The sequence below is a fragment of the Apus apus genome, chromosome 14 (assembly GCF_020740795.1).
Source record: "Apus apus isolate bApuApu2 chromosome 14, bApuApu2.pri.cur, whole genome shotgun sequence".
Lineage (NCBI taxonomy): Eukaryota > Metazoa > Chordata > Aves > Apodiformes > Apodidae > Apus > Apus apus.
The window spans coordinates 6,129,439-6,156,912 of record NC_067295.1 but is presented as its reverse complement, the minus strand read 5'-3'; the positions used below and the strand labels follow the sequence as shown (position 1 = coordinate 6,156,912).

The 27,474-nt window shown below is 38.6% G+C and overlaps 1 protein-coding gene across 1 annotated transcript; it reads left to right on the top strand.

The window, feature by feature from the left end:
* The first annotated feature begins 319 nt into the window (after positions 1–319).
* Positions 320–26,945, top strand: DNAAF5 (dynein axonemal assembly factor 5). Its single transcript, XM_051632441.1, has 13 exons — positions 320–851; positions 1,436–1,620; positions 2,462–2,586; positions 3,026–3,141; positions 7,192–7,424; positions 8,977–9,189; positions 11,245–11,388; positions 15,040–15,208; positions 17,580–17,727; positions 21,855–22,005; positions 23,327–23,483; positions 25,251–25,442; positions 25,952–26,945. The coding sequence occupies exons 1-13, from the start codon at positions 320–322 to the stop codon at positions 26,086–26,088; spliced, it is 2,502 nt and encodes an 833-aa protein (XP_051488401.1). The 3' UTR covers positions 26,089–26,945.
* The last annotated feature ends 529 nt before the right edge of the window (positions 26,946–27,474 follow it).

The following is a 27,474-nucleotide window of genomic DNA, read 5'->3' as shown; positions in this document are numbered from 1 at the left end:
AGTCTCCAGGCAGTAACACCCGCATCCCGCGCCGTGCAGCCCAGCGCGGCCCCCCGCGGCTTCCTTTGACCTTTGCATCCCTTCTTCCCCGCGTGACAGGAATAACGGGCCCCTCTCCTGCTGGCAGCTACCCTACCCCGCCTCCTCGGGGTTTGCAGCGGGGCCGGGACCCCCCAGAGCGCCGCAGACCCCGCGGGGCTCCCGCCGCACGTGGGGCCCGTGGAGCCCCGCACGGCTCCGCCTGCCCGTAAAGCGCGTCCCGCCGTCGTAAAAGCCTCGCGCGTCCTTAGCAACGCCGCCGCACTTCCTTGGCGACAGCATGGCGGCAGGCGGGGCGGCCGAGCTGGCGCAGGCCTTGGGCCGGCCCCTGGGCTGCCTGCAGGAGCCCGAGTGCAGCCGGGCAGGGCGGCTGCGGGCGCTGGAGGCCATCCGAGCCGAGCTGCAGGAGCGGCCGCTCTCGGCCGCCGCGGTGCAGGAGGTTTTCGGGGCGCAGCTGGTGCGGCCGCTGACTCGCTGCCTGGCGGGGGACTCGGCGGAGCGATGCCGGGAGCTCGCCCTCCAGCTCCTCTGCCACGGGCTCAGCCACGGCGACCGGCCCGCCGAGGCGCTGCCCGTCCTGCTGCCGGCCCTGGCCCGGCGCCTCTGCCCGCCGCAGGGCTGCGAGCCCAGCGAGGAGCTGCGCCTCGGCCTCGTCCAGCTGCTGGGCCTCCTGCTGCAGCGGTGCGGGGCCTCCCTCACCCCTTACTTGTCCGACGTTATCCGCATCCTCCAGGCCACCCTCCTCGACCCTTATGCCGAGATCAGGCGTGAAAGTTGCAGGTGCGCCGTGGCCTGCGCCCGGGCCATGCCAGGTGGGGCCTAGGGACGGGCAGAGGAGGGCAGCGGTGGGACCGAGTGAGCCTGCGGGCTCCTGGGGGGCAGGGCTGAGGCAGGGACCCCTGGGTGGTTACAAGAGGAAGAGAGATGAGAAGGTGCGTGTACCCTCAGAGGTGCGTGTTGCAAGCCTTGGAGGATCTCGTGGTGGAGACCTCATAGCAGCCTTCCAGTACCTGACGTGCCTACAGGAGAGCTCGGGAGGGACATTTTATAAGGGTCTATCTATAGCAAGAGGACAAGGGGTAATGGATTAAAAATGGAAGAGGGGAGATTTAGATTAGACACGAGGAGGGAATTCTTCCCTGTGAGGGTGGTGAGACCCTGGCCCAGGCTGCCCAGGGAAGCTGTGGCTGCCCCATCCCTGGCAGTGTTGAAGGGCAGGTTGGATGGGGCTTGGAGCAACCTGGTCCAGTGGGAGGTGTCCCTGCCCATGCAGGGGGGCTGGAACTAGATGATCTTAAAGGATCTTTCCAACCCAAACCAGCCTGTGATTCTATGAAGATCTGTCACTCACTTAGAGAAAGGTGTGTTTGAAGTTTCTGTCTCTCTGCCCTAACAGAGCACTTCCATATGCAGTCAGAGTCTCTGATAAAACCCTTAATGCAAACAATTTCACACCAGCACTACAGAGTTCGTGTGGATGTAATTCAGGCTACTGGAGCAGTGATACAGTTTGGAAATGGAAAGTCTGTGGATGATGTTCTGTCTCATCTGGCACAGAGATTATTTGATGAGATTCCCAAGGTGTGTTTTTCTTCTCTTTTTTTTTGTGTGTATTTTTTGTTGTTTTTTTTTTTTTAAATTCCTGGGTTTATTTTTAATCTGTTTCAGGGTGGGGTTTTTTTTGGTGTTCCAACACACCTTCCCCTACAGATTTTCAGCTTTCATTCATTCAGTTGAGATATGTAAATATGCCAGGTACAGGCTTTGTCAATTGTAACCTACCCAAAACCAATACTGGTGACCTATCCACCTGCTGTCTGATTCTGCAGGCTGATGAAGTTTGTAGGCACCTTTGTATTTTAATGGGTGCCTTCAATTCTGTCTTAAATTCTTCTGTGAGGTCTCTCTGGGACTTGATTGTCTGGCCTTTACAGATGCTTAATAAACACTTATGGTATTGGTCCCTTCATGAGATGCAACTGGGGCAGTAATTTTAAAATGTGCAACTTAATTAAAATATTTTCACTTTGAAGTGGATATATGAACATTATGTAACTTATGCTTCCTTTGGGAAGCTTCAAATGCCAAAGAAATGTACTTTTCTTACATGTTCAGAGAGACATTAACCATGAGAATTTGGGTTTTACTGAGTTAGGTCTGTGTCTTGTCTTGCCTATCAGATGTGCTTTTGTGCAGCAAATAATCGAACACCAGCTCAGCCAGGGGGAGAACACCAGAGGGAGCATGATACCTTGTCTCTTGCTTCAGATGCTGGCTGCAAGTGGGGAAGTCCTGAGTTCTTGTCATTTCTTCTGAGACTGTTGATGTGTTTTACCAAGTCTTACAGAGCAAAGCAAATGGTTTTTCTTTTAACTATCCTGGTATTTTCCTGACAGATTTAAAATAGTCTGTGTCCCTGCAGGTTCGCCACAGTGTAACAACTGTCATTGGAGAATGGTTGTTGCACCTACGGGACAGATACTCCTATTTTCACAAATTGATCCCTTTGTTACTTGGCAGCTTTACTGATGAAATTCCTGAGAATATGTAAGCAGAACTCTTTTTTTTGTGTTTTGTTTTGTTTTTTTTCCCCTCAGTAGTTGTACATGGAAATGTTTCTGTGTTGACAGATGTACCACTTAGAGGAAAACAAGAAAACCACTTTGTTTTTCTTTATCAAATCAAAACAATAGCATTATCTTCAGTAACTTATCTTACAGTGTCCTTTTATCCTACTTTTAAGCAAGTTTGAGAGACACAAAGTCAGAGAGGTAGGCAGAGACAAAATTCCCCTTTGGAAATGGTGACCTCTGTCCATAGGCTACAAAGGAAGCATAAACTGTCAATTTAACCTGCCTAGGTTAAGTGGCAGGAATTATTCCCATCCTTCCAGCTGAATTTAAGAAGTCAGAGTCTCCTGAAGTCTTATTTTAAAACTATTTTCTTTTGGGGGCATAATGATATAAACCCCTTATTTTATGTCTAGGAAACTGGCTTGGACTTACTGGGAAAAAATAGGCTTGCAGTGGGAGAAGGAGAATGAAGAAGAACTGAAGGATAAGATGGATTTTAGTGTTTCACCATCTCATTATCCCAAAGGAGGTAAGGGTTAAATTGAAAGTGGTTTTTACTTCCTGGATAATCTCTGAGAGCTGCAGTGCAGTAATGACAGCAGAGGAGGGTGTGTAATATTCGTTACAAGATGTAGTATTGGTTAACATATATGGGTAGTATATGTATTTAAACAGATAATATATAGAATATATGTATATAAAGTGATTTATATTGAAGCCTCATCCCTGGAAGTGCTCAAGTCCAGGTTGGATGGGGCTCTGAGCAACCTGATCTGGTGGGAGGTGTCCCTGCCCATGCAGGGAGGTTGGATCTACATGATCTATAAGCTCCCTTCCAATGCAAACCACTTTATGATTCTATGATATTATTTTATTTTTTTAATGTTAAGTAACTACATTTAGTTTTTTCATTAATGCCAAAATGCACTTTGGAGAAAGAGAAAATGAAAATGGCTGTGCTGAAATAAAGTAGTGGGGCAGAAGCAGCAGAAAGTCAATAACCAGCAGCCAGGTGAAGAGTGGGCATAAGATGACAGGAAGGAAGGCAGGATGAAAGAACCTGTGAGCTGAGTCCTTCAGTAATGAGAACTAGACACAGCACTGATGAGCCACAGAATTAGTGTGGAAGAGAAATTTACAGTGAAATTATTTCAGACTTCTTTGTGAGACACTGAGATGCTGACTAAAATCTGTCAGCACACATGGGGAACAGGGGAACAGAAACAATCATTTGCTTTGTTACATATGAAAGCCCAAGATACGCAGCACAGGTAGATTATTTTAGTACTGTGGGATTTGTGGACAGCTTTAAAACTACATGTTTGCAGTAGCTTGGAGCTTGTTTCCTGTCTCAGGTTCATAAAGTTAATGTTTAAAAATATGCGTTTGGGAGGGAGGGTTTAAATGGGTCATTTATTGATATCTATACTCATATTTAACAGAACAAAAACTCCTTTGGTGTTAAAAAACAGGTTCATGCTTGACTTGTGCCTGCCTGACAATCACATCACAGACTACCCAGCAGCAAAATCCTTTCCATGACAGTGGGTTCCGGAGTCCTTTCTCCTTTGAAATTAGACTACTTTTTTTTTTTTCTTCTTCTTTTAACATTGCTTTACTCCATAATGCTTGAATGAAAGGGGAAGCACTTCATAATGGTGACTGGTTTTGACAGAACTGTTTAGCTTTGAAGACAGTCAAGTCGATCTGTTAACCTTTCCATTTGGTATTTTTCCTAATTTTATGTATAATATAACCTCAGGGGTTTGTCAATGGCAAAGAATGCTTTTACTTCCACTAGTGGTGGCAGAAACATTCTTTTTTTTTTTTTTGGCAGTCAGTCAGAGATTTTTTTATGTATATAAACTGTCGAGTTGAGTGTCTGAGCTTCAGTCTGTTACTTTGTAATAACCATAATAAACTGAAGGTCATCAGAGGCTTTTATGGGCCAGTGCTTGAAACAGTTGTTACCATTTGTGTTGCTGATACCGTTACTGTGCTCGCTTTTCTCTAGGTTTGTGTTGGGGTTTGTGCCTATGTGGACTGTTCTTTTAGAAGGGGACATCTATCAATTACTTCATAAATTACATGATGTGAACTTTCTGAAATAATCTTCTTAGCATTATAAATATGCTCCCAAATTTGGGCAACACTTCAGCCCTGCATTTAACTGCATTTTCATGCATCCTGCGTGGTCGGGGCGTGCAGTGAAGGCTTTAATGTGACATGTGTTCACACTTGAGTCCCAAGTTGATGATGACTTTAAGATACAATTTCCTCCTGCTCATCTTTACTTTCAGATTGTTTGCCCTAATAATAGTAAGGCTTTATGGAACAAAAGAAAAATGAGAAAAAAGGGTGACCATCTACTTTACCTTACAGATACAAAACTTTGTCAGTGACACTAGGATACCTTAGTTCCAAGTAATAATTTGTGCTGTCTTATCACAGAGTATACATTGATGAGTTGTTATTATGCCTGTCATCCTCCCATTTTTCCCTTCCACATCTGTATTTTTTATAATATTATAATTATTAATTTTAACACTTCATTGCTCTTGCTTTTGACCTATTCAACGTCCTAGAATATCTTTTTATAACTGTGAAGTTATAGTACATTTTACTTAACTATCTTAGTCCAACTGTCAAGCTAATGAAAGTGACAAATGAGCCCCCTGTGCTTTGATCTCAGGATGACAGATATTGCAGGTCAGAGGAAGAGTAGAGTCAGACCTCATACCTGGTGTCATCCAACCAACTGAATAGCTTTCCATGGAGCAGCAGCAGCCGTTGCCTTAGGACACAGGTGCAGACAGTTTATAGCAGGGAAGTCTTTGACAGCAGTAGCTACAGGGATAAATGCCTGCATTTGAACATCTGAAATGAAGGAACTACTGATAAAGAATGGTCTAAATTCTTTAAACAAATTCTGCCTCAGGTCAAATAGAATGCCAGTCTGTATTTGCTGTCTCAAGTTGATTTCTTTATTTGACCTTTTGCTATTCGCTTTGTCAGTTTTCATAATCCAAAATGTTCTACTTCATTGAAGCAGCAATTCACATCCTGATGCTTGAATTTACTTTTTCCTACTCTAGGTATTTCATAGGTTCTTTCTATAAGCCTTTTGTATTCTTCAGGCCATTTGCTTCAGTCTGTTTTCCTTTCAGCTTTTGTAGTTATGTGGACCAGTGCAGGAAAATATTCGGAGACAACTCAGTCATTTCCTTTCTAAGCATTTACAGGAGAACTTTGTACCAGAAATAAAAAATGTTCTCACACATTCAGTATTTTTGACACCTCATAATGAATAATGTTTCTTTCTCAAAACAGTATGTGGACATTGTGAATGGCCATAGTAAACTGGTTCTTAGAGAAGAACTTTCAAGATTTTTTCTGTATAAGCAGGTACAATGTAAAGGAAAAAAAAATTCTCCTGTAGAAAAAGTCACTTTAAAAGTTTATTGGAAAGCACTGTCCTAGCTTTGTGTTAAGTGAAGAAGTGGAGGATTGATAGTTGCTTGTGATATTGGTCAATATCTGAGTCTCTGAGTCTCAGTGATTTATAAATGAGGCAAGATGTTAATTTGATTATTACCATACAGGGCAGTAAGTATTTGTTGGGGAAGTTAAATTTATTAGTTCTCTGGAAATCTGCATGCTCTGTTGAGGTAGGGAATATGTATTTGTAACACTTTTGGGTTTTGTATAAAAACAAAAGATAACACCAACAAAAACCCACTTTCCACAAAAGCTTTACAAATTAAATTTAATCTGGAGAGAAGATTCCCCCAATTCTATATAATCTTTCACTTCATTTTGAAGTATGTTATTTAATACAGCAATCAGGCAGAGGTTCAAGAGGCATAACAGTGTGAGCCCCATTTCCTGAAAAGACCTTAGGGAAGAGCTTACATATAGCTGTGATTTTAAAAATAGTATCAATTTTGTTGGCTTGATCTGTTACAGAGCACTTGTTGAAGTCATAGGACCCTTTCTACTTTTAATTTGCTAGATACGCTTAATCTTATCCTTAAAATAGCACAATTGACATTGTCTGTTTTACTGCAGTTCATATCCCCTGCATTATTTGTAACTTCTACCTTTTTTCCCCCTCCAAATTACATATAACTCAGTGATACCACAATGTTTGCATGCACAAGTGTTTATTTTGGTTTGTCTCTGTGTGTTTCAGTTTATTTTTCTAATGGTATTTGTGCTGCTTTAAAAATTAAAAGGAAATTACTAAGCTGTGTTTTCTGAAGTGGGTAATGTCCCAGATTCATTTAAGTTCTCTTCCCATTTTGTAAACATTTTAAAACATGTAATCTACATCACCATCCAGCAGTAAGTACATAAATTTCTGGGAGCTTTATAAATTCTGCAATTTATATTGAAGAAATGCAGCTTGTGCAGTTAAATTCCTCAGCAGCATTGGGAGTATTTTGTTGCTTGCTGAGCAGACACCCATAGCTCTTATCTCAGAGCCTTCAAATTATTCTGTGGCTTAATGTGCATTGACTTTTTCTTTGATTTATTTTTTTTTCTTTTTTTTGGTCTTTGTTTGTTTGCTCTCTTCTAGTGACTCGACCAGGACTGGGTTGTCGGGAACTTGTGTCAAGAAACCTCTCCAAAATTCTTCCAGGTCTCTGCCATGATATGACAGACTGGCTTGAAAGCACAAGAATCAAAGCATCCCAGCTCCTGTACACATTATTGCTCCATGCAGAGGATCACATAACACAGCACATGGAGCTGCTGCTTAGAACTTTATACCAAGCATGCCTGGATGAAGAAAGAAACGTGGTTAAAAATGTAAGTATCTACTGTACACTGCATAAAGACCCTATCTTTTATAATTTGAGTCTTCTGAGTGTTGACCTTACCTTAGGTCACTGGAAATTGCCCATGACTAAAGGATCAGGATCAGGTTTTTATGGATGTTAAAAACATGTGAACATTACACACACATACTGTGTAAAAATAAATGTATTCTTGTATTGCTGGTATGAAGACAAATAATAAAGTTGTATTTAAATACCCTTTAGTTGGTGTGTCAACCACATGAAGCACTGATAATTATCTCTCTAAAAATCATAAGCAGTGGATTATAGTATAAAAGCCCTGGGGCAACAGATTCCATTTACAAAAATGTGCAGGTCATGCCCTTTCAAGTTGATTTCACTTATCCCCCCCTGCTTCATAATCCAACTGTAATTCCAACCAAACATTGAGGTGTGTTTATTCTATGTGATACCTGTATTCAGTGTTTGAATACTTGGCTTAATGCTTGTAAAATGCCTTTGTTTTTCATGGTTTTTGTGAATAATAACCAGTATCCTTTTTCCTAACAGTTGATGCTGTCGACACTTTAACCAACAGTATCAATAAACACTTGTAGTTGCAAACATTATATAAATTTAGCAGAGGATAAACAGTCAATACAAACATTTGTACAATTTTAGAAGAAAATCTTCTGTTCCTATTTCTACACAATAGATCATAAGTATAACCAAAAAATCCACATAACTTTCTTTAAAGCTGCAAATTTTACTACTTTGGGAAACTGGAAGGAAAGTTTTCTGCTTACTCAATGCAAACAGTCAAACCCATCTCAGAAAAACTGTTTTCCTAAGTCAGGCTTTTCTTTAGGTTCCTCCTATCAGTTGAGCAGTAATAGACTGTGAAATCTGTTTCTGAAATTATCCTTTCTCTTCTTATTTTTCTTCTGCAGTTTCTTATTGTCTGTACGCTTTCTTAGTACCAATTCTTGTCTTTCTCCTTTAATTTTTCCTGAATTGTTCATCCCTTTCTTCCAGTTCTTACTGTTATCCCTTTCTGCCTATTCCACCCAGTTCCCCCTCAGCAGTGCTTCCACACTAAACCAGATCTGTAATGTCAGTGCCAAATACAGTACAATAACAACAAAAAAATTTCCTCTTCCACGTTTTTTTTTTTTATTGTTGAGTTGAACAGATGAGTGGTGGGTGCATTGAGAGCATTCCTCAGAACAGCATTTGGAGGACAAAATGCTAAACCACTAAATCTGCAACATCTGGTTATTCTAAGCTAGAGACTTGATTAGACTGGAAGTTGTACACTTCATTTCTGGGCATTGCTTTCTCATGGAAGTTTGTCTGATGCTGAGGGGAGTGCTCACATGCCTTATTACATGCTTACTGAACACATGTCAAGAACATTTCTTCATGCATATAATCATTACTAGGCAAGTGGAAAAGGCCTACAAGGCAACTGCTGAAGCATTTAAAATAACAGCTGGAATCATAAAAAGAAAAAGCCTGTGATATGTTGAATGGTCTTTTGTGTTTTCCAGAAAATCCTCAAGTCATTCCTGTTCTTTTTTCAGTGTGTGAAAGCAGCAGAATTGATTGGAATGTTTGTCAGCCCCAAGGTGTCGTTGAGATTAATCACATCAGCCTTTGGGAGGACACCCAAACCATCATGTATCATGGTTCTAACTGCAGTCATTCGAGGTAGCACAAAAGAAATCTTACAGCCTCATTTGGCTCACCTTGGCAGCACACTGTCAGAAGCTGGAGTTTGTCAGCAGTCTGGAGAGGTGAGTAGAATGTGTGGAAAACACACAACAGGCTACAGTTCTAGACTGGTGGTTCTCCAAATTGTTTTTTCCTGTGTTTTCCCTAAATGCTCCCATTCCTGTCCCACCCCACCCTATCTCAGGATATAGTTGTGGACATGTGTCTGGGACAAAACAGGAGCTTCCCTATCCTTCCTGGGACATGTCTCCTGGTCAAATCTGCTATTCCCAAAAACTTGCTAGCCATCCATCCTCTCAGCAGAGGGGGGTTCAAGAACTCCTGTAAAAGGCTTCAGAGGGTGGGAGGAAAATGAAAAGGCAGTCAGGGAGAGAAGAAGCTGTTTAGTATGTACTGTACTGGTAAGAGGACTACCTTGGCTGATCCAGAGGCAGAATTTAACACATATTTTGAAATGCCTTGTGTTCACAGTCCAAACAAGATCATATGTTTTGATCTTCAACAGTAAAAATTACCAAAAACTTGTCACAGTCTATTCTAATTGGCATGTCATGTTTCCTACAAATATTCCCTCTTAGTATCATCCTCTTATTTTTGTTTTCTATTATTGTTGTTTTCCACTTTAAGAGGAAGGTACCAGTACTTTTATGTGTACATTTAGGAGCATGCTTTGTAAACTGTTAAGCCTGGGTGCTTCTCTTTAAGTGAGAAGCTAGGAGGGAGACCTTTATAAATTAGAAATGTACTCCCAAGTGTACCCTTAACTAATGGCTGAGCCTGGATAGCACTGGCATTTCAACATTTGAAGAATAGTCATTAATTGCTATATAAGGAGGTGAGAGATTCTCTTCAGTGTGCAATGGAGATTTTTAACTTCCAGGATTTTTTCCCCCCCACCCCTTCAGTTGCTTGGATGTGAAAATAGATCTGTTAGAGATGCACAAGAAGAATCCCTACCATCTCCCCACAGATGAAATCCCAGCTTTCATTCCACTGAAAGTTTGTTAGGCCTCTGCTCTTAAGATGACCAAAAAAGGGCCAGTGTGGTGCCTTCAGGAAGCTCTGACTTCATGTCAGGTGCAGACTTCACTTTAAAACAGTTATTCATGTGTGTAGACTGAATCTAGTGTAATTGTGTTTTCAAGCCAATGTTATATGTTTAAAGTTCTGCCCCCGTTAGGTTTCTTCCCTAATGGAATACGTGCCAGAAATTCAGGAATTAACCTTAATCTCCAAGAAGCCTGTGATGATTAGGAACTCGTCTAACTGGAAGCACTATAACATGATTGTTCAAATAACAGTTCCCTGAAGTGTATCTGCAAAATTGCTATGGGGTCTTAAGCTTACCACTTCCATTTGGCATTAGACACAGTAGACACATTCATCTGCAGCTGAAGGATTTGGCAGAATTGTTCCAGCCTTTGGTCTTGGAAAACAATCTTTTCCTATTTTAGACAGCAAATGCTGCATACACACTGTTTAGCTAAGGTTTGACTGTGTCCATGAGATTAATAACATTTATAGCTAACCTATTCCTAGACTTGATTTATTTTTTGGAAGTAAATTGGAAACAATAGCCTCCTCTGGTTGTTCAGTGTGATCTGACAGCTTCATGGAATGTCTGATGCACTTGATCATAGTATATTGCAAACTAACTGACAATATTGACTTCAACTGGTATCAGCTGGATCAAGATAACATCAATTATATTGCTGAGATAAAAGCAGATGCTTGGGTTTTCTTGGTTTATGTATTTTGCTATGATCCATCCAAAACAGGGAAACATAGAATAGTTGAAAGAGTTACAACAAATATGGTATTAATTAACAAAATCAACTTCAGATTAAAAAGGTACTATTGATAAGCATTCTAAAATGCACGGTCATTTATTTTATTAACAGGACAAGGTAAATACAGTGTGGGAGGAAGATTATATTTTATTCTATAAAACATAGAATTCAGGTAATCAAAAGCAGTAACATAAAATTGTCAGTGTTACCAGTTTAGGGGATTACACAGTCCTCAGACGTTATTGTCATTCCCAGTATCTCTTCCTTAAAGAGAATGTTGTAATTCCTAACAAAACATAATAAAATTGTGGTTTTATTTAAAAATAGGTGGTTTATATGGAGCAGTTGTTTTGTTGTGTACAAGCATTGATTGAAGTATGCCAGGAAGACTGCAAAGAAATTAGCTTGCAGCTAATGAAAGTTTTGGTGACAATAATGGCAACACCATCTTCTCAGCACCTTAAGGAAAAGGTAAACTATGAGCTGGTTCAATATTTTGTTGTGTTCCTGACTTTCACTGTTGATAAGACACTATCTAAACGGAGCCAAAATTATTAGCTTTGCTTTAGGTTTAAACCACAAAAATCCTTAACTCCTTAAGAGCTCATCTACAAAGACTGGTAGAGTTTGAAATTATTTGGTGTTGAGTGACCCTCTGTCTCCTTGTCTTTTTCTATAGTGTTGGATTTAGTCTGTTTGAAACAGATAAAGACAACTTCTCCAGAAGAGTAAATCATTAAAATCTCTTTGTAAGAGCTAAGAATTGTACAGTACAGTTTAGGAATTGCTTATTTTTCATCTGTATCTGTGTGTGTATAGCAATCTATTTCATAAATTATATAGAAAGCTACACAAGGGGCCAGGAGAAAACACAGTTTGATTTTCTGACTATTAAAAAACAATTCACTTATACATGAAGAGCACTACTAGCCTTAAAAAAGTGAGTGTTTAATAATATTTTTTTTATCTTTAGACAAAGATCAGACTGATTTTACAGTAGTTAACCTTTTTACCTCCCTAGCAGACCCAAAAGTTTAAGTGTTGCAGGAATGCTTTAAAATCAAGGACATCTGTAGATGCCCTGATAATAGATGAGCTTTTTTCACTCAACATTATCTCACCCCCTTATTTCTCTCTTTCCCTTTCTTCCCCAAGCTAAATATCAAATAAATCAGCAAGCCATCCTCATGTAGTATAATTGTGACCTATCCAAGTTGTCTTTTTTCAAATGTGTGCCTTAAGTGCACAAGTTCTGCTTCCTTTTCTCTTGCTCCCAGGCATGGTATTCCAAAGGCCTGTGTAGCATCAGTATTTATGGCCCCACAGCTGACAGGCTGCCTCCAAGGAGGCACAGGCTTAGAAAACTATTCTGAAAGAGGTAAAATAGAGCAAAGCTTGAAACAAATACTGGAAAGACTTTGCAAAGAGGTGTGGCATGAAGGTCTGTCTCATGGAGAGCGAGAGCAGGATTTCTGGGGGGTTTGTTTTTGTGGTTTGTTTTTTTGTTTAAAAAACAGTCTGTCCTAGTAAGCCTCAGACAGATGGATCTGGTATGTTTTGCACTATCTGGTCTGTTTAGCCCTGCAGTGGTCTATAAAGTCAGCAAAGTCCATTTAAAACCTTACAAATTCATACTCCTACAAAGAAAGCATTTTCATGGAGATAAAGCCTGATTTTCATATAGAGAAAAGTTAATCTCCCAAGATTACTAAAGTTTTAAGATGTTACTGCAGTTACAGATGATTTTTAAAGTTGACAGTACTTTGGATCAGAATCCCTTTTCTCATTAGCCTTTCTTTCAACCAGGCAGATAGAAACTCTGGCAACAAGATTACATAATTGCAATCTTTCAAATTTGTCACAAAGACAGCCTGACATTTTTTTCCCCCCCCTAGTTACCAACTATTCTAGAATTTAAAAAGTGAGTTGTACAACTTGTAGAAGGCAAGAAGTGCCTGGTAAAATACCTTAAGACCATGTAAAACAAACGTATCACATCTAGCTTTACAAGTATAAATTAGTTGTTCAGAAAAGAAGTCTGAATTCAGGATCATCGAATTTGTAGTATAAATTATTCAAAAAATTGCATTAGAGAGCTTCTCTTCAGGCTCTAATACAATGGGACAGAAGATCACAGAGATGCCAGAGACCACAAGTGATGTGACCTGATTGTGAGTGTTGCTGTTCCTCCTGCTTGCTTGATTTTTGGCCCCTTTGCTTTGTGTTTGTGTTGTGAGTTTCTGGTTGCTTCGGGCAAAGGAAGAAGATGAAGACCACCAACTGAGCACTCTGGTATCTGCTGAGGAGCATGGTTTACAGCCCCAAATAGACTGAAGCCATATCAGCTGTTAGTGTGTTAACCATGAATTGAGCTTGCCAGTGATTTAACTGGTGACCTAAAGATAAGAATTTTGTTTCATTACCAGGGGCCTGTGCTACCTTGGCTCTTTTTTCAATGCATGTTGATTATGAGCATGAAAATTATGTACCATTAAACTTGTTAGCTTTCAAATATAGGAAAATAATATCACTCTTGCTATTTTTTTTCTTTTGACTGAGACACTTCTTAATGAGAAGATATGCCTCAGTCTGCTGGCATATTTATTTGTTCTTTTTTTGATTGTGCTCTTGAAACTACTGAGTTTCTTTTAAATCACCTGTGAACAATGTGTTGTTTTGTATCTCTTTTGTTCAATGGAAAAAAAAAACAACTTGCAGATTGTGATGGGACTAATAGTGGGGAACAGTTTCTGGCTTGGCACATTCTGTCATGTAAAATGTTCCTATTAATTTACAGATAAATTAATATTTTACATATAAGTTATTCCAAGTTAGTTTGGCTGGCTGGGAGAATGCTTCCAGAAAGGAGAAATCTGTTGTGCTGGAGGCAGGCAAACCTGCTTTAATAGTAACCTTTGTCCTTAGCAAATCCTGATTTGATTTTATTTCCAAATTTATTTCCTAGAAATCTCATTTATTTTCTCCACATCTGGTACTTCCATAATAACATCTCTGTCTGGCAAGTCATTAGTCTGTAAAATTCTCAAGGTCCTAGATGAGTTTCAGCTAATTTATATGGTGGAGTTCAGCTTAGAAATATTAGAAATATGACTACAATTTATAGTTCTACTGAACGACTTAGAGTCAAATGATGTCACTCACTACCCCTTTGCCTTCTAGAACTGGCCATGCTGGTCACATATGTTATTTCTCAGTGTGGTTTCTAATGGTGTCTTTGCTCCCCATTCTTGACTCACTGTCCTCTGAGATCACTAAGACTGTAGATGCTGCTTCCAGTGTGCTTTTAATCCCCTCCTTTGGAGGAGTTTTGTACCTCTGGTAGGGGTCTCCAGGAATTGTAAAAAAAATTTTCCATTGCTTTGAAATACGTCTGCTACAAGTGGTTAAGAAAATCTGTATGCTTCCTTGCCAAGCATGACAGTGTCTGGAATTAATTAGTAGTTCTTTTTACATGTTTTATTTGTACATGTTTTGTTTGCCTGTCTCATGGAATAGTCTCAACGTAAATATTTCAAACATTAACAGTGAACTTCTAAGGAACAGGGGTTGTGGATTTCAAACTGGACCTGCCCAGCTACTGTAAAGAGAGAGGATCTTGCAAAATTAATACTGGGGAGGTAGGGAAGGAAGAGGGAGAGGGGAATTGCAGTGTCTTCCCTGACCTGCAGCAGGAATGGATTTTGGAAGCTGCCATAGCCTGCTACATGGGATTGTGAGAAATTCCCTCCAGGTTAATGTTCTAATTCATTCTTAAATTGAGGAGGAAAATCACTACATTTTTAAAACTAGTAAGAGCTTTTTATGATGTGTTTGATTTTTGGGTAGGTTTTCACTTGGATCGGAGTTTCTTTCATTTTTCCGTTACATTGCTGTGTTCCTTATGATTTCAGCTGGAAATCAGGACAAATGTTTTACTGTTTTTTAAAGATAATGGATGTGTTGTAGACAGACATTAAGTATCAATCTTGATTGTCCTAGTAGCAACTTAGGAGATTCTTGTGTCCCTTTGGTTCTTCTAGTGCAATTATGAGTTTTCAGTTTTTTCTTTTTTTTTGAACATCGTTTCAGTTCAGATAAAGTATCTTGTCTCTGTTTGAACAGGTAGAGGAAGCAATGTCTTCATTAGCTGAAGTGCAGCAGTTGGATAGTTTTCTTTGTCTCTACAAACAGCACATAACTGAGCTTATGGAATGGGTGTCAGAGTCGTGTGATTGTTGGACAAGCTATTCTCCAGAGCCGTTACAGTTGGATGTCATTGCAACTCATTCAGGTAAGACTCTTTTAGTAGTTCTGAAAAAAATCAAGACATACTCTCCATAGCCTACAGATAGGTTGTTTCTTATAATGAACAGTGTAATATTCAGGAATTCCACAAGAGTAGGATGGGAAGCAAAGCTGAAAATGTTGAAGTAGCTCAAATTCCAAAAGGCTTCTTGGCTGCAAGGAGCACGCTGGAAGCACGTCTGTGAAAATTATGAGGAGATGAACTGATGTGGCTTGTGTGTTCAACAATGTATCTATTTTTTCTTTCTATTCATTAGTCTTGTAATAGATACTCTTTTTTTACACAAACATTTCCTCACTTTGGTTCCTCAACACCTTGCTGTGTATAGATGAGTGACAGTTTGGCATGTGTTTCACCTCACTTCAGATCTGCACAGCAAACGTTCCTGTGACAGAGCTCTCCAGCTCTCCAGAGTGCAGCTACAAGCAGGGGACACAGTGACAGGCAGCTCTTTTCATCTAGACACCCATTTAAGATTATTAAAATGGGAAGTCCTGTTTATTTGTGGGGTTTTTTCCTTTCTGTTAATTCAAAAGGGGCTATAGACTGCTACTTCAGCTACAGGTGAAGTATTATTATTGCTGCTTCAGAGAGTTAAATGTGGACAAGGATGTTTGAAGGGACTGTGGCTTCTGCATTTAATCCTTGAATCTCAAAAAATGCCTCAACAGGCCTATGTGAAGCACCCACTTGCTGGTTTGTGCAGCAACCACCATAAGTGCTTTTTCTTTTTTGTATCTGTGGAAAGAGCAAATAATTTTTTCAGTGCAAGATCTGAGAGGCCAATTTTTCTGTATATTTGTGCTCTCATTTCCATGACTGAGGGACTTCTAGACAGTTGTCTCTGTTTTCCTTAATGCTAAATAAATCATCAAATGTCTGAGCAAACGTTTTGGCTTGCACCCAACACTGGTAATATGCTATTGTCTGTGTTTTCTGTCTGACACAGCAGCTCCTAGAGCTATTTTTTTTCCTTTCTTTTCATTCCCACACATAATGTTGTTTTTAATCAATTTAATCAGGTTTATTTGAAATTTCTCAGTTTTTACTGTTTCTGGGAATGCATGCTTAAGCTGAAACTAGCAATGTAGTTTATTTTGCTTATTTCCCATCTGTTGAATTTGCTCCTATCAGTTTGATACAATAGTATCTTTCAACTGTCTTAGAAGTCACATGGAGCAATTTATTTTAAATAAATGCTGTGAAAATAAAGACCTAATTCTAGGCACAGAATTTTAGCCAACTGCCCCCCAACACCCTGAATTGTTTCAGTCTAGACAGCAAAGATTTGGGATTATTTTATTTTAAACATTAAATTTCCAGATATTATTAAATGCTATTGAACTTGTTTGGGAATCTTGAATACTTCAATCTGTCCATTCCATGTGTGAGGAATAAAGCATGTATATAGCCATATATATTCTTCCTTTTTAAAACCATGCAGATGTTAATCATTATAAAGGAGAAAGGTATGAACTTCCCTCTCTTTTGGGAAAATCAGGTCTTCAAATATCGAGATAACAACTTAGGATTTTTGTTTGTTTGTTTATTGTTTAGGGGTGAAAACAGAATTCATCCTAGGATGTGAAAATGGTAACAAACTGAAGAATTACTTTGGAATGTATTTCTATTTCAAATAGCTTTTAAAATTAAACATATTTTAGATTATCTTGTAAAACGCAAAGAAGTATTATTTAAACATGGAGAAGGAAAACTGCTTGAAGAATTCCACTAACTAAGTTTTGAGGCTGACCCTTTCAAACATGCCCTTTCCTGTGCCCCTGGGAGTCATGAGCATGTTTCCTTGAAAGCTACACAGAGAGAAACTTGAAAGAAGAAAAAAGCACAGTTAATGCTGATGTTTGGAGTGGTGTGATGGTCACTCCGGATTCAGTATCATTTTCTTGAAGTTCAATAAAACTAAAACTTTGTGCATAGCCTCAAGTTTTCAGGGATATAGTGAACAGTGTTAATCCCCCCCAAAAGGCTTAGTTCCACCCAAAATGTCATGTTCTACTGCTGGTCCCAACCACTTGCTGTGCAGCATGGACGTATCACTGACATCTTAATGAAAAGCTGCCTAGATGTGTTGTGGGGTAAACCAGCCTTCAGGGACCACCTTGCTGCTATGGCTGAGACTGGGGTACCTGAGCCCATGGAGAGTGAGCTTGGGTGTTTGTACAGCCCCAGTACCACATAACATGGGTACATCCATGGCTGCCATGCAAGAGTGGGAATTAAATACTGTTTTAATACCAGGCATACTACAAATTGTAATGCACTTAGGTATTAAGCATCTAAATAGAACTTAACTAATACTCTGAAATAAGTCCTATGTGTTTGGGTTTTTTTCTAGGTCCTGTCATAGGTGAAGCTCTAAATAACTTTATTCCCATTCTTACGACGTGTCTTCAGCCAAATAAGGATCCCCAGATGCAGTTAAAACTTTTCACTGTATTATCAGAGTTGCTCCAGGAAGCAAATGAAACCATCAATTCTCAAGGGTAAGCAGAGTCCTGATTTCACACAGCTATTTGAACACTACCATGGCATTAAAAAGTAATGACCATGGTGGTTATTTAATCCCTTTAATTGTGTCCATGCTAGCATGTCTGGAAGAAGAAAGATTTTCCCACCATCTTCTACAATGTATTTTTCTTGCTGTATTTTTAACAGTACTTGGGAGGTTGGAGTGTAGTTAATTTAAGAAAAAAATAGGGATAAATTGATATCTGGACTTTCTTCACTATAGTCTTCCTGCCTCTGCCACTATGGAGCATTAAAATGGATGTGATGCAGATCTGGATAGTTTTCAAAAAGTGCAGAGTTTTAGTTGAAGAGAATAGTGTTTGAAAGCTAAAATGGGGATTCTTAGGAAAGAAATATGGGGGCCATAAAGTTTTTTTGGGTTTTCTTTTTCTCCCATAAAAGTCCCAAATCCTTAAACTTTGCCTGTACTCATCATAAGGAAACAATAAAGCACCCCAAAAAATGTGCATTTAAAAATGCCCATGATATAGCATGGTGTTTAAAAAGCATTAAACTAAATGTTTGATAAGGAGTTATTATTAGTCTCAGTGACTAAAGATGGAAGCATCCTGTTGCTTGGCTCTATTTATGCATTGCAAGTACAATCTAACTACAATTTATGGTGCTTGTAAAACCCCTCCAGGGATAACAATGCCAACAGTGGGGCTCTTCAGTCATTAGTAATTTAATCTTTATAGTAGTGCAAACACTTCTGCAAAGTTCTCCTGAATACATAAACAATATCTGCTCTGCTTTTCCCAGTGCCTGCTGCATTTAGAATGTGAATGTATTCTGTGCATATTTTTTTTCATTTTTAACTCTAAAAAAAATAAATACAAAAACCCCACAAAACCAGAAAACAATCACAGGAAGCATTCTTCCTAAAAGTGCTTTGATAGCAGTGGTCCTCTATACCTAGAAGTTTTTTGCACTATTTTGTTGAGCAAATTGGCAGTCAGTGGGCATTCTGGGATGTTGAACATCATTCAGATTCCATTAGGACATGTCAGTAGCAATTTTTGGATCTTTTTAGTATATTAGTGTGCTTAAGATGGGATATAGTGAAGCTGTCCTTTTTGTGCCAAATATATTATCTGTTTTCATATTTTCAGGATCCAGTTGTTAAATCTTTGTTCATATGAAAAATCTCTTTGTAGTCAGTGGGTTGTTTGTGTGAATAACCATAAGTAAGTGAGTGGTAGTTACAAGATCAAGCTAGATATGCAGGAATCTTCCAAAAAGAAAGAAAGGGCAAGGAAAAGGAAAAGGACTTTGAAAACTCTTTAAAGTGTTCCAGGATGTGACTATTTACTGTAAGCTAATCTCTTCTATCTGAGATCTGTATCATCTAACTGAGGATGCAAAGACTGTAGAGCCAAGAAATGTCATCTCGTGTTCTGTGATGCCCTGAACACAACAATAATGCTTATTAAGTCTGTAAAAACATATTTCAGTCCAAAAAGGGGGTAATGCAACTCTCTCCCATGTATTTATTTTCTTTTATGGCCTAATTTTACCATCCTTTATTTACTGCAAAATGCATTTTCAGCTCCTGTTCATCTGATGTACAATCACAATGGAGGAAGTAACATAAAGTTTTTGTGTTTGAAGAGCTGTTTGCAAAACATTTTTGGATGCTTTGATTTGTAAAAGCAAATCTGATTTTGTTTCAAATGACCTGGTTTTCTTTTGGAAAGTACAAAAACATAGACACAAAAAACCCACACCACAACAATCCACAAACATATAAAGCCAAGTGAGGCAGTGCCTTAAAAGCAAAAAAGGAGCCAGTCCAGAATAAAAATAGATAAAAAATACATAACATGGAATGAAAGGTTAGGTATATAAGTGCACAAAATGTGGGTAGCAATTTCAGTGTAAAGCCAAGCTCTGCTTTTTGTATTTGCATAAGAGGTAGGTGTTATTGGATGCACAGATCACATTTTAGTTATTGCATATCTGGTTGAGAATAAAATCTCAACTCTCTTAATGCAAACACTACAGACAGGGTATGTTCTTTCAGGGAAAAGTCTCACTTTTAGAATTTTCATAGATTTACCACAGTAAGATCTGAAAATGGAAAGAGGGAAAAATTCATTGCATTCTTAATGGTAATGAGAGATAGTGTAGTGAAGTAGAAATAAGTACTAGTTCCATAATTGCATTCCCTGCTGGAAGTAATTTATTTAGCTGCTTAAAACTTTCCAACAGTTTAGATAGGAAGGCTTCCAGTTATTATACTAAACTCAGTTGTGTGGTCGTCTAGTTTTGTTTGAGTCTGACATGATTGAATCAGATATTTGCCAGATATTACTTGATGGACTCTATTTCAAGGCATTACAACAAATACTTTCACAAATAGAAAAGCATTATGGAATTTGTCTTTATGTTTTGACAGATTGGGATTTTTGCAGTTTAACAGAAAGCTTTATTAAAAACAGAACAGCTATTGATCAGATATCACAGTAGCACAGATAGCACAAAGCCTTTTTTTTTTTTAGCTTTGGAGCTAAAAGGAAATTTGGAGTGATAGTGATCATTAGTTATATATTTTTTTTCTGGCAACTTTCTGAATAGAAAATTACTAATACTCAAAAATGTGTTTGAAATAATAAATCTAAAGTTTCTGACAAATTTAGATACTTTTTTTAGAGACATCAGATTTCCTATTATTACTGAATCTTAAGTGCCATCTGCTGGACAGGGAGCAAGAACAGATCTCTGACTTTCTCAGACACTGAGTGTGCAGGTCTATCTATTTTCATCATGTTGAGGGTAGAGATTTTCAATATTGTGTGTGTGCACCAGATAATTAAGGCCTGGCAGGGTAGCTGGTCTTATTTTATTCAGATTACTTCAGTGGGTAAAGAGTAGTTACAGGAAAGAAGTAGATACAATTGCATTTCTTATTACATTGGTACAATATTATTATGGAAAATTGTATTGCTGGATGAGTTTGTTCTGCTGCTGTGGGGATTATTTTAAAAGTACTTTGTGATAATTGTTAACATCTACCCATTATGTTCCTCTTGTGGCTTGGCAGATCTCTGTAGGAGCCACTTATTAATCCTGGAAATGTAGGACTCTCAGAAAAGTCAACAACAGCTTCTTCCCTTTCTGCCAAGCAGCAGGGTGGTGGGTGGTGCACTCAGGTGGCCACAGCCCAGGTCTGCAGGAAGTTTGAACAGAGTGGGACACAAGTCAAGGTAGATTAAGCCTGTTTGTCAATCTGTTTTGCATGCTGCTTTTTAAGGCAGAGAGGCACAGTGAATAACCTTAGTTATCTGGTCTCAGCCAGGCATTATCTCTTTGATGCAGCAAAGTCTTTTGTAATTTGTGTGTAAGATCAGTATCTTTTTCTCTTGAAATGGTTTGAGCTGGAATTTAATGGGTGTGAGGGAATATTTTCTATTGCAACTGCTGACCCTTGCAACAACTTTTAGCATTGTCATAGCCCATTCAGTGGAGAAAGAGGAAGAAGCATCAGCAAAAATATCACAGATTTGTGTGTTTGTAGTGAAAACAAACTAGTATTGGGACTGGCACTGTAAGAAAATCCTACTGACTTCTCCTTGAGGGAGATGAGTTTCTGAGCCAAGGGAAAACAGAATTATTCTGTGTGGACTCCCTGCAGTATCACTAGTTCAGGTCTCATCAATAGCATTCATACTTTTCACATTATAAATACTTTCCACTGGGCAGTCTCAAAGGGCCTTACAAATATTAATGAGTCCTCACAGTATTTATACAGGGTCTTATCTCCTCCTCACAGACGGAGAAAACGAGACAGAGAGAAGGTAAGTAGTTTACCAAGATAACACAGTGAGTCATGGACATCGTCTCAAGTGGGAGAAAGTCTAGTCTCCTCTTTCTATGAATGCTAGGTATTTGTTTAAATACTCTCTAGGAAAATTAAGTTATGAAAAGCTTATCACAGACATTATAATCCCATTGGCTTAGAAGATTTTATTTCTTTTTTTACAGTATTTTTTTCACCTTTTCTGCCTGTGCTGCTATGACAGAAAATTCTCTTCTACATCCTGTCAGTCTCTTTCTCACTTTCTCATGAACCTTTATTTTGCTTTCTTATTTTTGGCTTCAGGCTGTTCCCTAGTTACCTTGAGACTGTGATAAAAGACATACTGGCCCCTAATCTGCAGTGGCATGCTGGAAGAACTGCAGCTGCCATCCGCACTACAGCTCTGTCCTGCCTTTGGGCTCTTACTCACTGTGAGATGCTGTCACCAGAGGAGGTAAGTTTTCTCCTCATCAAATGTACTTTGAAATCTTAGGCAGGAAGACAAAATAAATGCGAGGGGCAAAGAAGGAGAAATCCTTCTATTAAGTAATATTTTCAGGTGGACATACAGTTTTCATAATCAAGTTCAACAATTGTAAGGGAGTAGTAATAATTGAAACGATCAGTAGTGGAGGGGCAGTGGTATCCTGAGGTGATCTGCAGTTCACCAGCAGAATGGTGAACTGGAGAACTCACCATCGTCCAGTTTTGTAGATCATTGTTCTAGAATAACATCAGTTCTATAGCACAAAATACTCACCACTATTAGCACAACAACTTGGGTGCTTGACAGGATTGGATCCCTACCCAGTGTCTGTGCAGCAACCCTGGAGCCAGCCAGGACATTCTTTTGTGTAATGTGGCAAAGACAAACTGGCTGGCTGCCTGGGAGCCCAAAGGTCCATGTAGGAAAAAAAATAAATCTAAAAGATTCCTGAAAGGGCAGGAGAACTTGAGATGGAACTTGAAGAGTATGTGTAGAAACTGAAGTGGAGCTCTAACAAGGAGTACACTTGAAGAAATGTTACCCACCATAGTGATTAATTGAATCTGAGGGGCTTTTTGAACCCTCCTTGCTAATAAAAATAACATTTGGAAATGATGCACTGGAAATACATTACATATAAGGGCATTTTTAAAAACTAAATGGAATTAAAATGTTATTAAATGTTTATAGTCTTTATTATCTTTATAACAGACCTTATTTGAACAAAGTGCTTAAGCATTTGTAACTGGTTGAGTTCACATATACAAAAAAAATTATAACAGAGACTACTGTTCTAATTAAACTTTTTTCTGATTGAATGCCTTTTTTGCATTTATGTATACAAAATTATGTATTAAAGTCAAATTATGAAACTCACTGAAACATTTTATCACAAGTCTACTTAAAGGCTTCCTTTTAGAATGAGAGCACCATCTACTGGTACATACACATAACCCTCATCTCCACATTATTTAAAGTCTTGCCCACAATTTTTCAAAATGGAAAGGCAAGTAAGTGTAAAGCTTTTACAAGTTACATTAAGCTCATTTTCAGTTTTCATTAACTGGATGATCAACTGGTGGATTTTCATTTCCCAAGCTTGCTTAGAGGCAAACACAGAGCACTGTAACTTCCAAGATCTTCAAGTTAACTTTTATAGTTAACTTTTTCTTTTCAAATGAAGTAACCCAGTGTCAGTCAGACCTAATGCTAACTGATGTAACTAATAGGAACATTGTTTGAGTGACTGAAAATCTGTTGCTCTTCTATGCTTTTTCTCTAACTGTAGATGTTAAAAGTCAAAGATGGCCTAATGCCCCAAATCATTGCCTCTCTGGATGAAGACTCTAAAATTGCTCGGCTGTTGGCTTGTCGTATTGTTGGTGTCCTTCTCAAAGTCTGTGGGAGGCAGTTTGATGAAGAGAATTTTACCAAAACTTACACAGGTAAGTGCAAAAGTTTTCTGGTTTTGGGTTTGGTTTGGTTTTAATGTTGAAGAATTACAGTTGCTTTTTTCCCTGCAGCAGCATAGGTACCTCAGCATTTATGGTTGAAAACATGGTGCTGGAACAGTGGGCAGATTCACTGTATAGCTTTAGGATTCACTGGGCAGGTTGTCCATCCCACCTGCAGATTCCCTGCAGCTGGTAGCAATGAAAGCACTAATAGAGAGAAGGGAATGACAAAACCTTTTGTATGTCACTGTGGCAGCTGGCTTTCATCCCACATAAAGAGCAAAAAGCCTTTACACAGTTTGAGATGCAAATTGGGGCAGATTTTATTTAGACTTGGTTTCTCAGCCATTCTTATTTCACTCCCATACACACATATTCTAGTGCTGTTTCTGTGTTCTCTTATGTGGTATGTTAACTATTTGGATAGTTCTCCCCCAGACTAATTTTATAAATATTAAGGAAATGAAAACAGTAAAGTGCTGCACAAAATCATACCATTAGCAGTTTTTTTGTGTATAGTTTAATGTCTTAATCCTGCAGAGACTAAGACATGGTCTTAAACTGACAGGCGAGACTGCTTAAAGTATATAAACTACACATACACATTTTAGAAAAACAAAGTGTTATACACTTGAGTAGGTGTTGAGTGTGACTCCAGCAGCATTTTCTTTTTGCAAAGCCTTTCTATAGTAACTTTTAAACAGCAGCAGTTCATTCCATTGAGGTGTTGCATGGCAGAGTCCCTGTTCTTTGGAGATGCCCTCACTCCCGGTTGAGCAGAACTGAGCAGGATTCCCGACGTTATTATGCATTAGGCCACTAGATGGAACTTCACTCAGGATTACGGTCTTTGCAAGGCTTGTGCCAATATTCCATCTGCGTTGCTTCCTAGTTTAGACTGTATGAAATAATGTTCTAACTATAGTGAAGGCAGAACAGCAATGCGTTACATAAATGGCAGCCACATTGTTCTCCTTGCTGTGGTTCAGAGAGCCAAGAGCAAAACCATTTCATTGTACCATAAATAGACCTGAAGAAGTAGTGGGTTGTGGTTTCTTATTTAAAAAAAAAAAAAAATTAAAAAAAGGAAGAAGAAAACCCTAATCTAGAGTCCTGCAATGTCAAATAGAGCCATTATCTGTAATGTTTCTTAGGGTGGTGTTTAAATGCCAAGCATTGAGTCAGGAGAAGTGCAGCCTCTGCTGCGTCAAGGATTTATGTGCTCAGAGATATATGCAAATAAGTGGGACTTCCCCAAACTCAGCATCCTAGTGGCTGGTATTTTTTCTTACATGGAACAGTAGAAACCTAACAACAAACATTTTTATTGGAGAAATATGTGATCAGACAAGTGTCAAAGTTTATCTTTGCATCTTGCATATTCAAGGAGTTTGCAATGCAGTCATTCACTGAAACAGTAATATTTGATAGAAATACTCTGCTTTATAGAGCATAAAAATACCTCTGTACTTCAGTAACAGACATCCATAGTACCTTGTTAGCAAGAGTGCTAGAGAATGTTTAACTAACCTAATTAATTTGTACATTTCCTTTAATGTTTTTGTCAAGATAACAATCCAATAACGATGCACTGCATGCATTTAGGAACAGTGTACTGTGTGTATTTGTTCAAAAGACAGAAATATGTAATAGATGCAACAGTCATTTCAGTGGTGACAATATAAATTTGGTTATTCAAATGGAAAGGTAACCTGACTGTTCACAGTGCTTTTTGGTTATGTCTGGCCTCCTTTTCAGAAGTTTTAAAGCGTCTGGATGATGCTTCAAGTGATGTACGAGTGACAGCTGCTCAAACCTTAACTAACTGGTTTAAATGCCTGAAGGACAGTGCTGTGAAGTCTGCAATGGAAACTCACATTGAGTATCTGTACCAAGAACTTTTGATACATCTCGATGATCCAGATGAAAACAGCCAAAATGCAGTCCTTGGTAAGGCTTTCCATCATACACATGTTTAAAAATGCTTTTAAAATTGTATTTTCTAGTGCTACATGAAAGTAATGCATACAGCTGGAGGCTAATCCTGGCAGGCTGGAAGCTTTCCTTTGGGTTTTGGTGTGAGCTCAGACCTTGTACCTGCATGAAGACTGCAGGGGTATGGCTACCGTTCACCAGAGGGGGAGTGTCAGTGGATCTGGTGTAGCAGAAGACTTTACAGATGGTAAAGAGGATACAATAGACACTTAACCACTGCAGAATGCGATCATATCCTACCTTGCTTTGTGGATTCTTTGGAATTTATTAGTGTATCATTCTGTGTTCAAGCATGTAAATGTCAAAATACAGACCTCAGCAAATGAGGGAGGAATCAGGTTGTCACGTCTGAGCAACCATCTTCCAGGTTAGGTTTCAGCTACTCTTGAGAGAACTTGGATAGAGAAATGTAGAGTGGCTAATGATTTATAAGCGTATTTTTTAAACATATTTTTGTTTTACAGAAGTTTTGAAAGAAGGAAGTGTTTTATACCCAGAACTGCTTGTGAGAGAAATTGAAGGGGTTGTACATAAGCACCGAACACCAGTCTATTGTAATCAACTACTGCAGCACATTCAGTCAGCCAGAGAATCAGCTTGATGAATCTGAAATTCTTTCCATTGATCTGTGTGTGAAATCTGTATGATCTGGATTACTTTCATATTTTCATCTGCTTAAGAAAGGCTGAGCACTAAATAGATTGTTTTTTCGTTGTAAGTTTGCTGTTAGCTCATTTAGAAGTCAGATTGGCACAATTCTGTGTTCTTTGCTATTTGAACAGCTCTTTGTATTTGCTAGCAATAAAACAATGTGTTAATTCACTTTGCTGTGGGAGTTTTTCAGATACCAGGTTTAAAGGATTTTGACACTATTTATAATTCAGAAAGATAATTTATTTAACAAAGTAATAGTCTAACATCAAAGTTATTAACATAATTCAGTGAGGACTCAGTCTTTCAAGGGGCATTTCAAACTCTGGATAACATAAAAACCAGGTCTGTAAGGATGAGTTTTATCATGGAAAAAACCAGCCAAACTTCTCTTGCATAATGCAGCAAAAATTTTATAATGTACTCACACTTATTTTGCTGGTATAATAGGGACATATTCTGAGTAGGTGTCACTAAAGAAATAGTTTTTATCATTGTGTTACATTTCATGACTGAGAATAAAACTAACCTTTTTAAAATTAAGTTTTATACATGGGAGGAAATGTGCTGTTTTGTCACTTAGCCTCACAGTATTTATATTTTTGTATTAAATAGACTGCATTTGCAGTTTCTATGTTTGTGCCATTGTGCCTTGGAAAACAATGCATTTGTTTGCATATTACTTTGAAATTAAATTCTGCAACATTAGGTTAAATCTTGGTTTATTTTTTTAAAAGACCTCTGTAGTGTGCAAGTTTTAGTGTCATCTTACATGCTCAGCTGTGTAATAAAGTAAGTGAGCTCCTAGATTCTTGTCTATGTCATTATGGGGTAGTGTGCTCCTTATTGCACACACAAATCATGGAAAATCAGTTTGTATGTTTTGTTGGTTTTTTTTTAATATTTATCTGTATTACAGACAAAAAGGGCTCTTTGGCTTCTAGCTCCAGCATGCCTTGGCTTTGTACCAAGTCTAAAACCAGGCTCTGTGGGGTTTGGTAATAGTCCTTTTGCTGTATAAGTCCTCATGTTTTATCCTTCTGAGTTAACTTTAGCTTTTCACACTTGTGACATAACCAAGCCACAATCTGTGTCCCATAATACCTACTTCCATTCTCAAAGAAACATTTGAGAGAGGTTAGATGAACAAATCTTATTCCTAGCTTACAAGCAAAGCCATGCAAACCTATGACTTCTCCACAAAATTTTAGGTTGCTCTGAAAATTCTACCAAAGAGGGGAAATTAATACTAACAATACAAAATAACTGAGTAGTTTCTTATGGACCCAAAAGCTGTAAAATAGGATGCTCATTTTAGATCAGATGTAGTGTCTTT

Coding starts and splice junctions, on each gene's coding strand:
- DNAAF5 (XM_051632441.1), top strand. CDS start 320: ATGGCGGCAGGCGGGGCGGCCGAGCTGGCGCAGGCCTTGGGCCGGCCC. Junction 1,621..2,461: donor TATTTGATGAGATTCCCAAG/GTGTGTTTTTCT, acceptor GTGTCCCTGCAG/GTTCGCCACAGTGTAACAAC. Junction 2,587..3,025: donor GATGAAATTCCTGAGAATAT/GTAAGCAGAACT, acceptor TTTTATGTCTAG/GAAACTGGCTTGGACTTACT.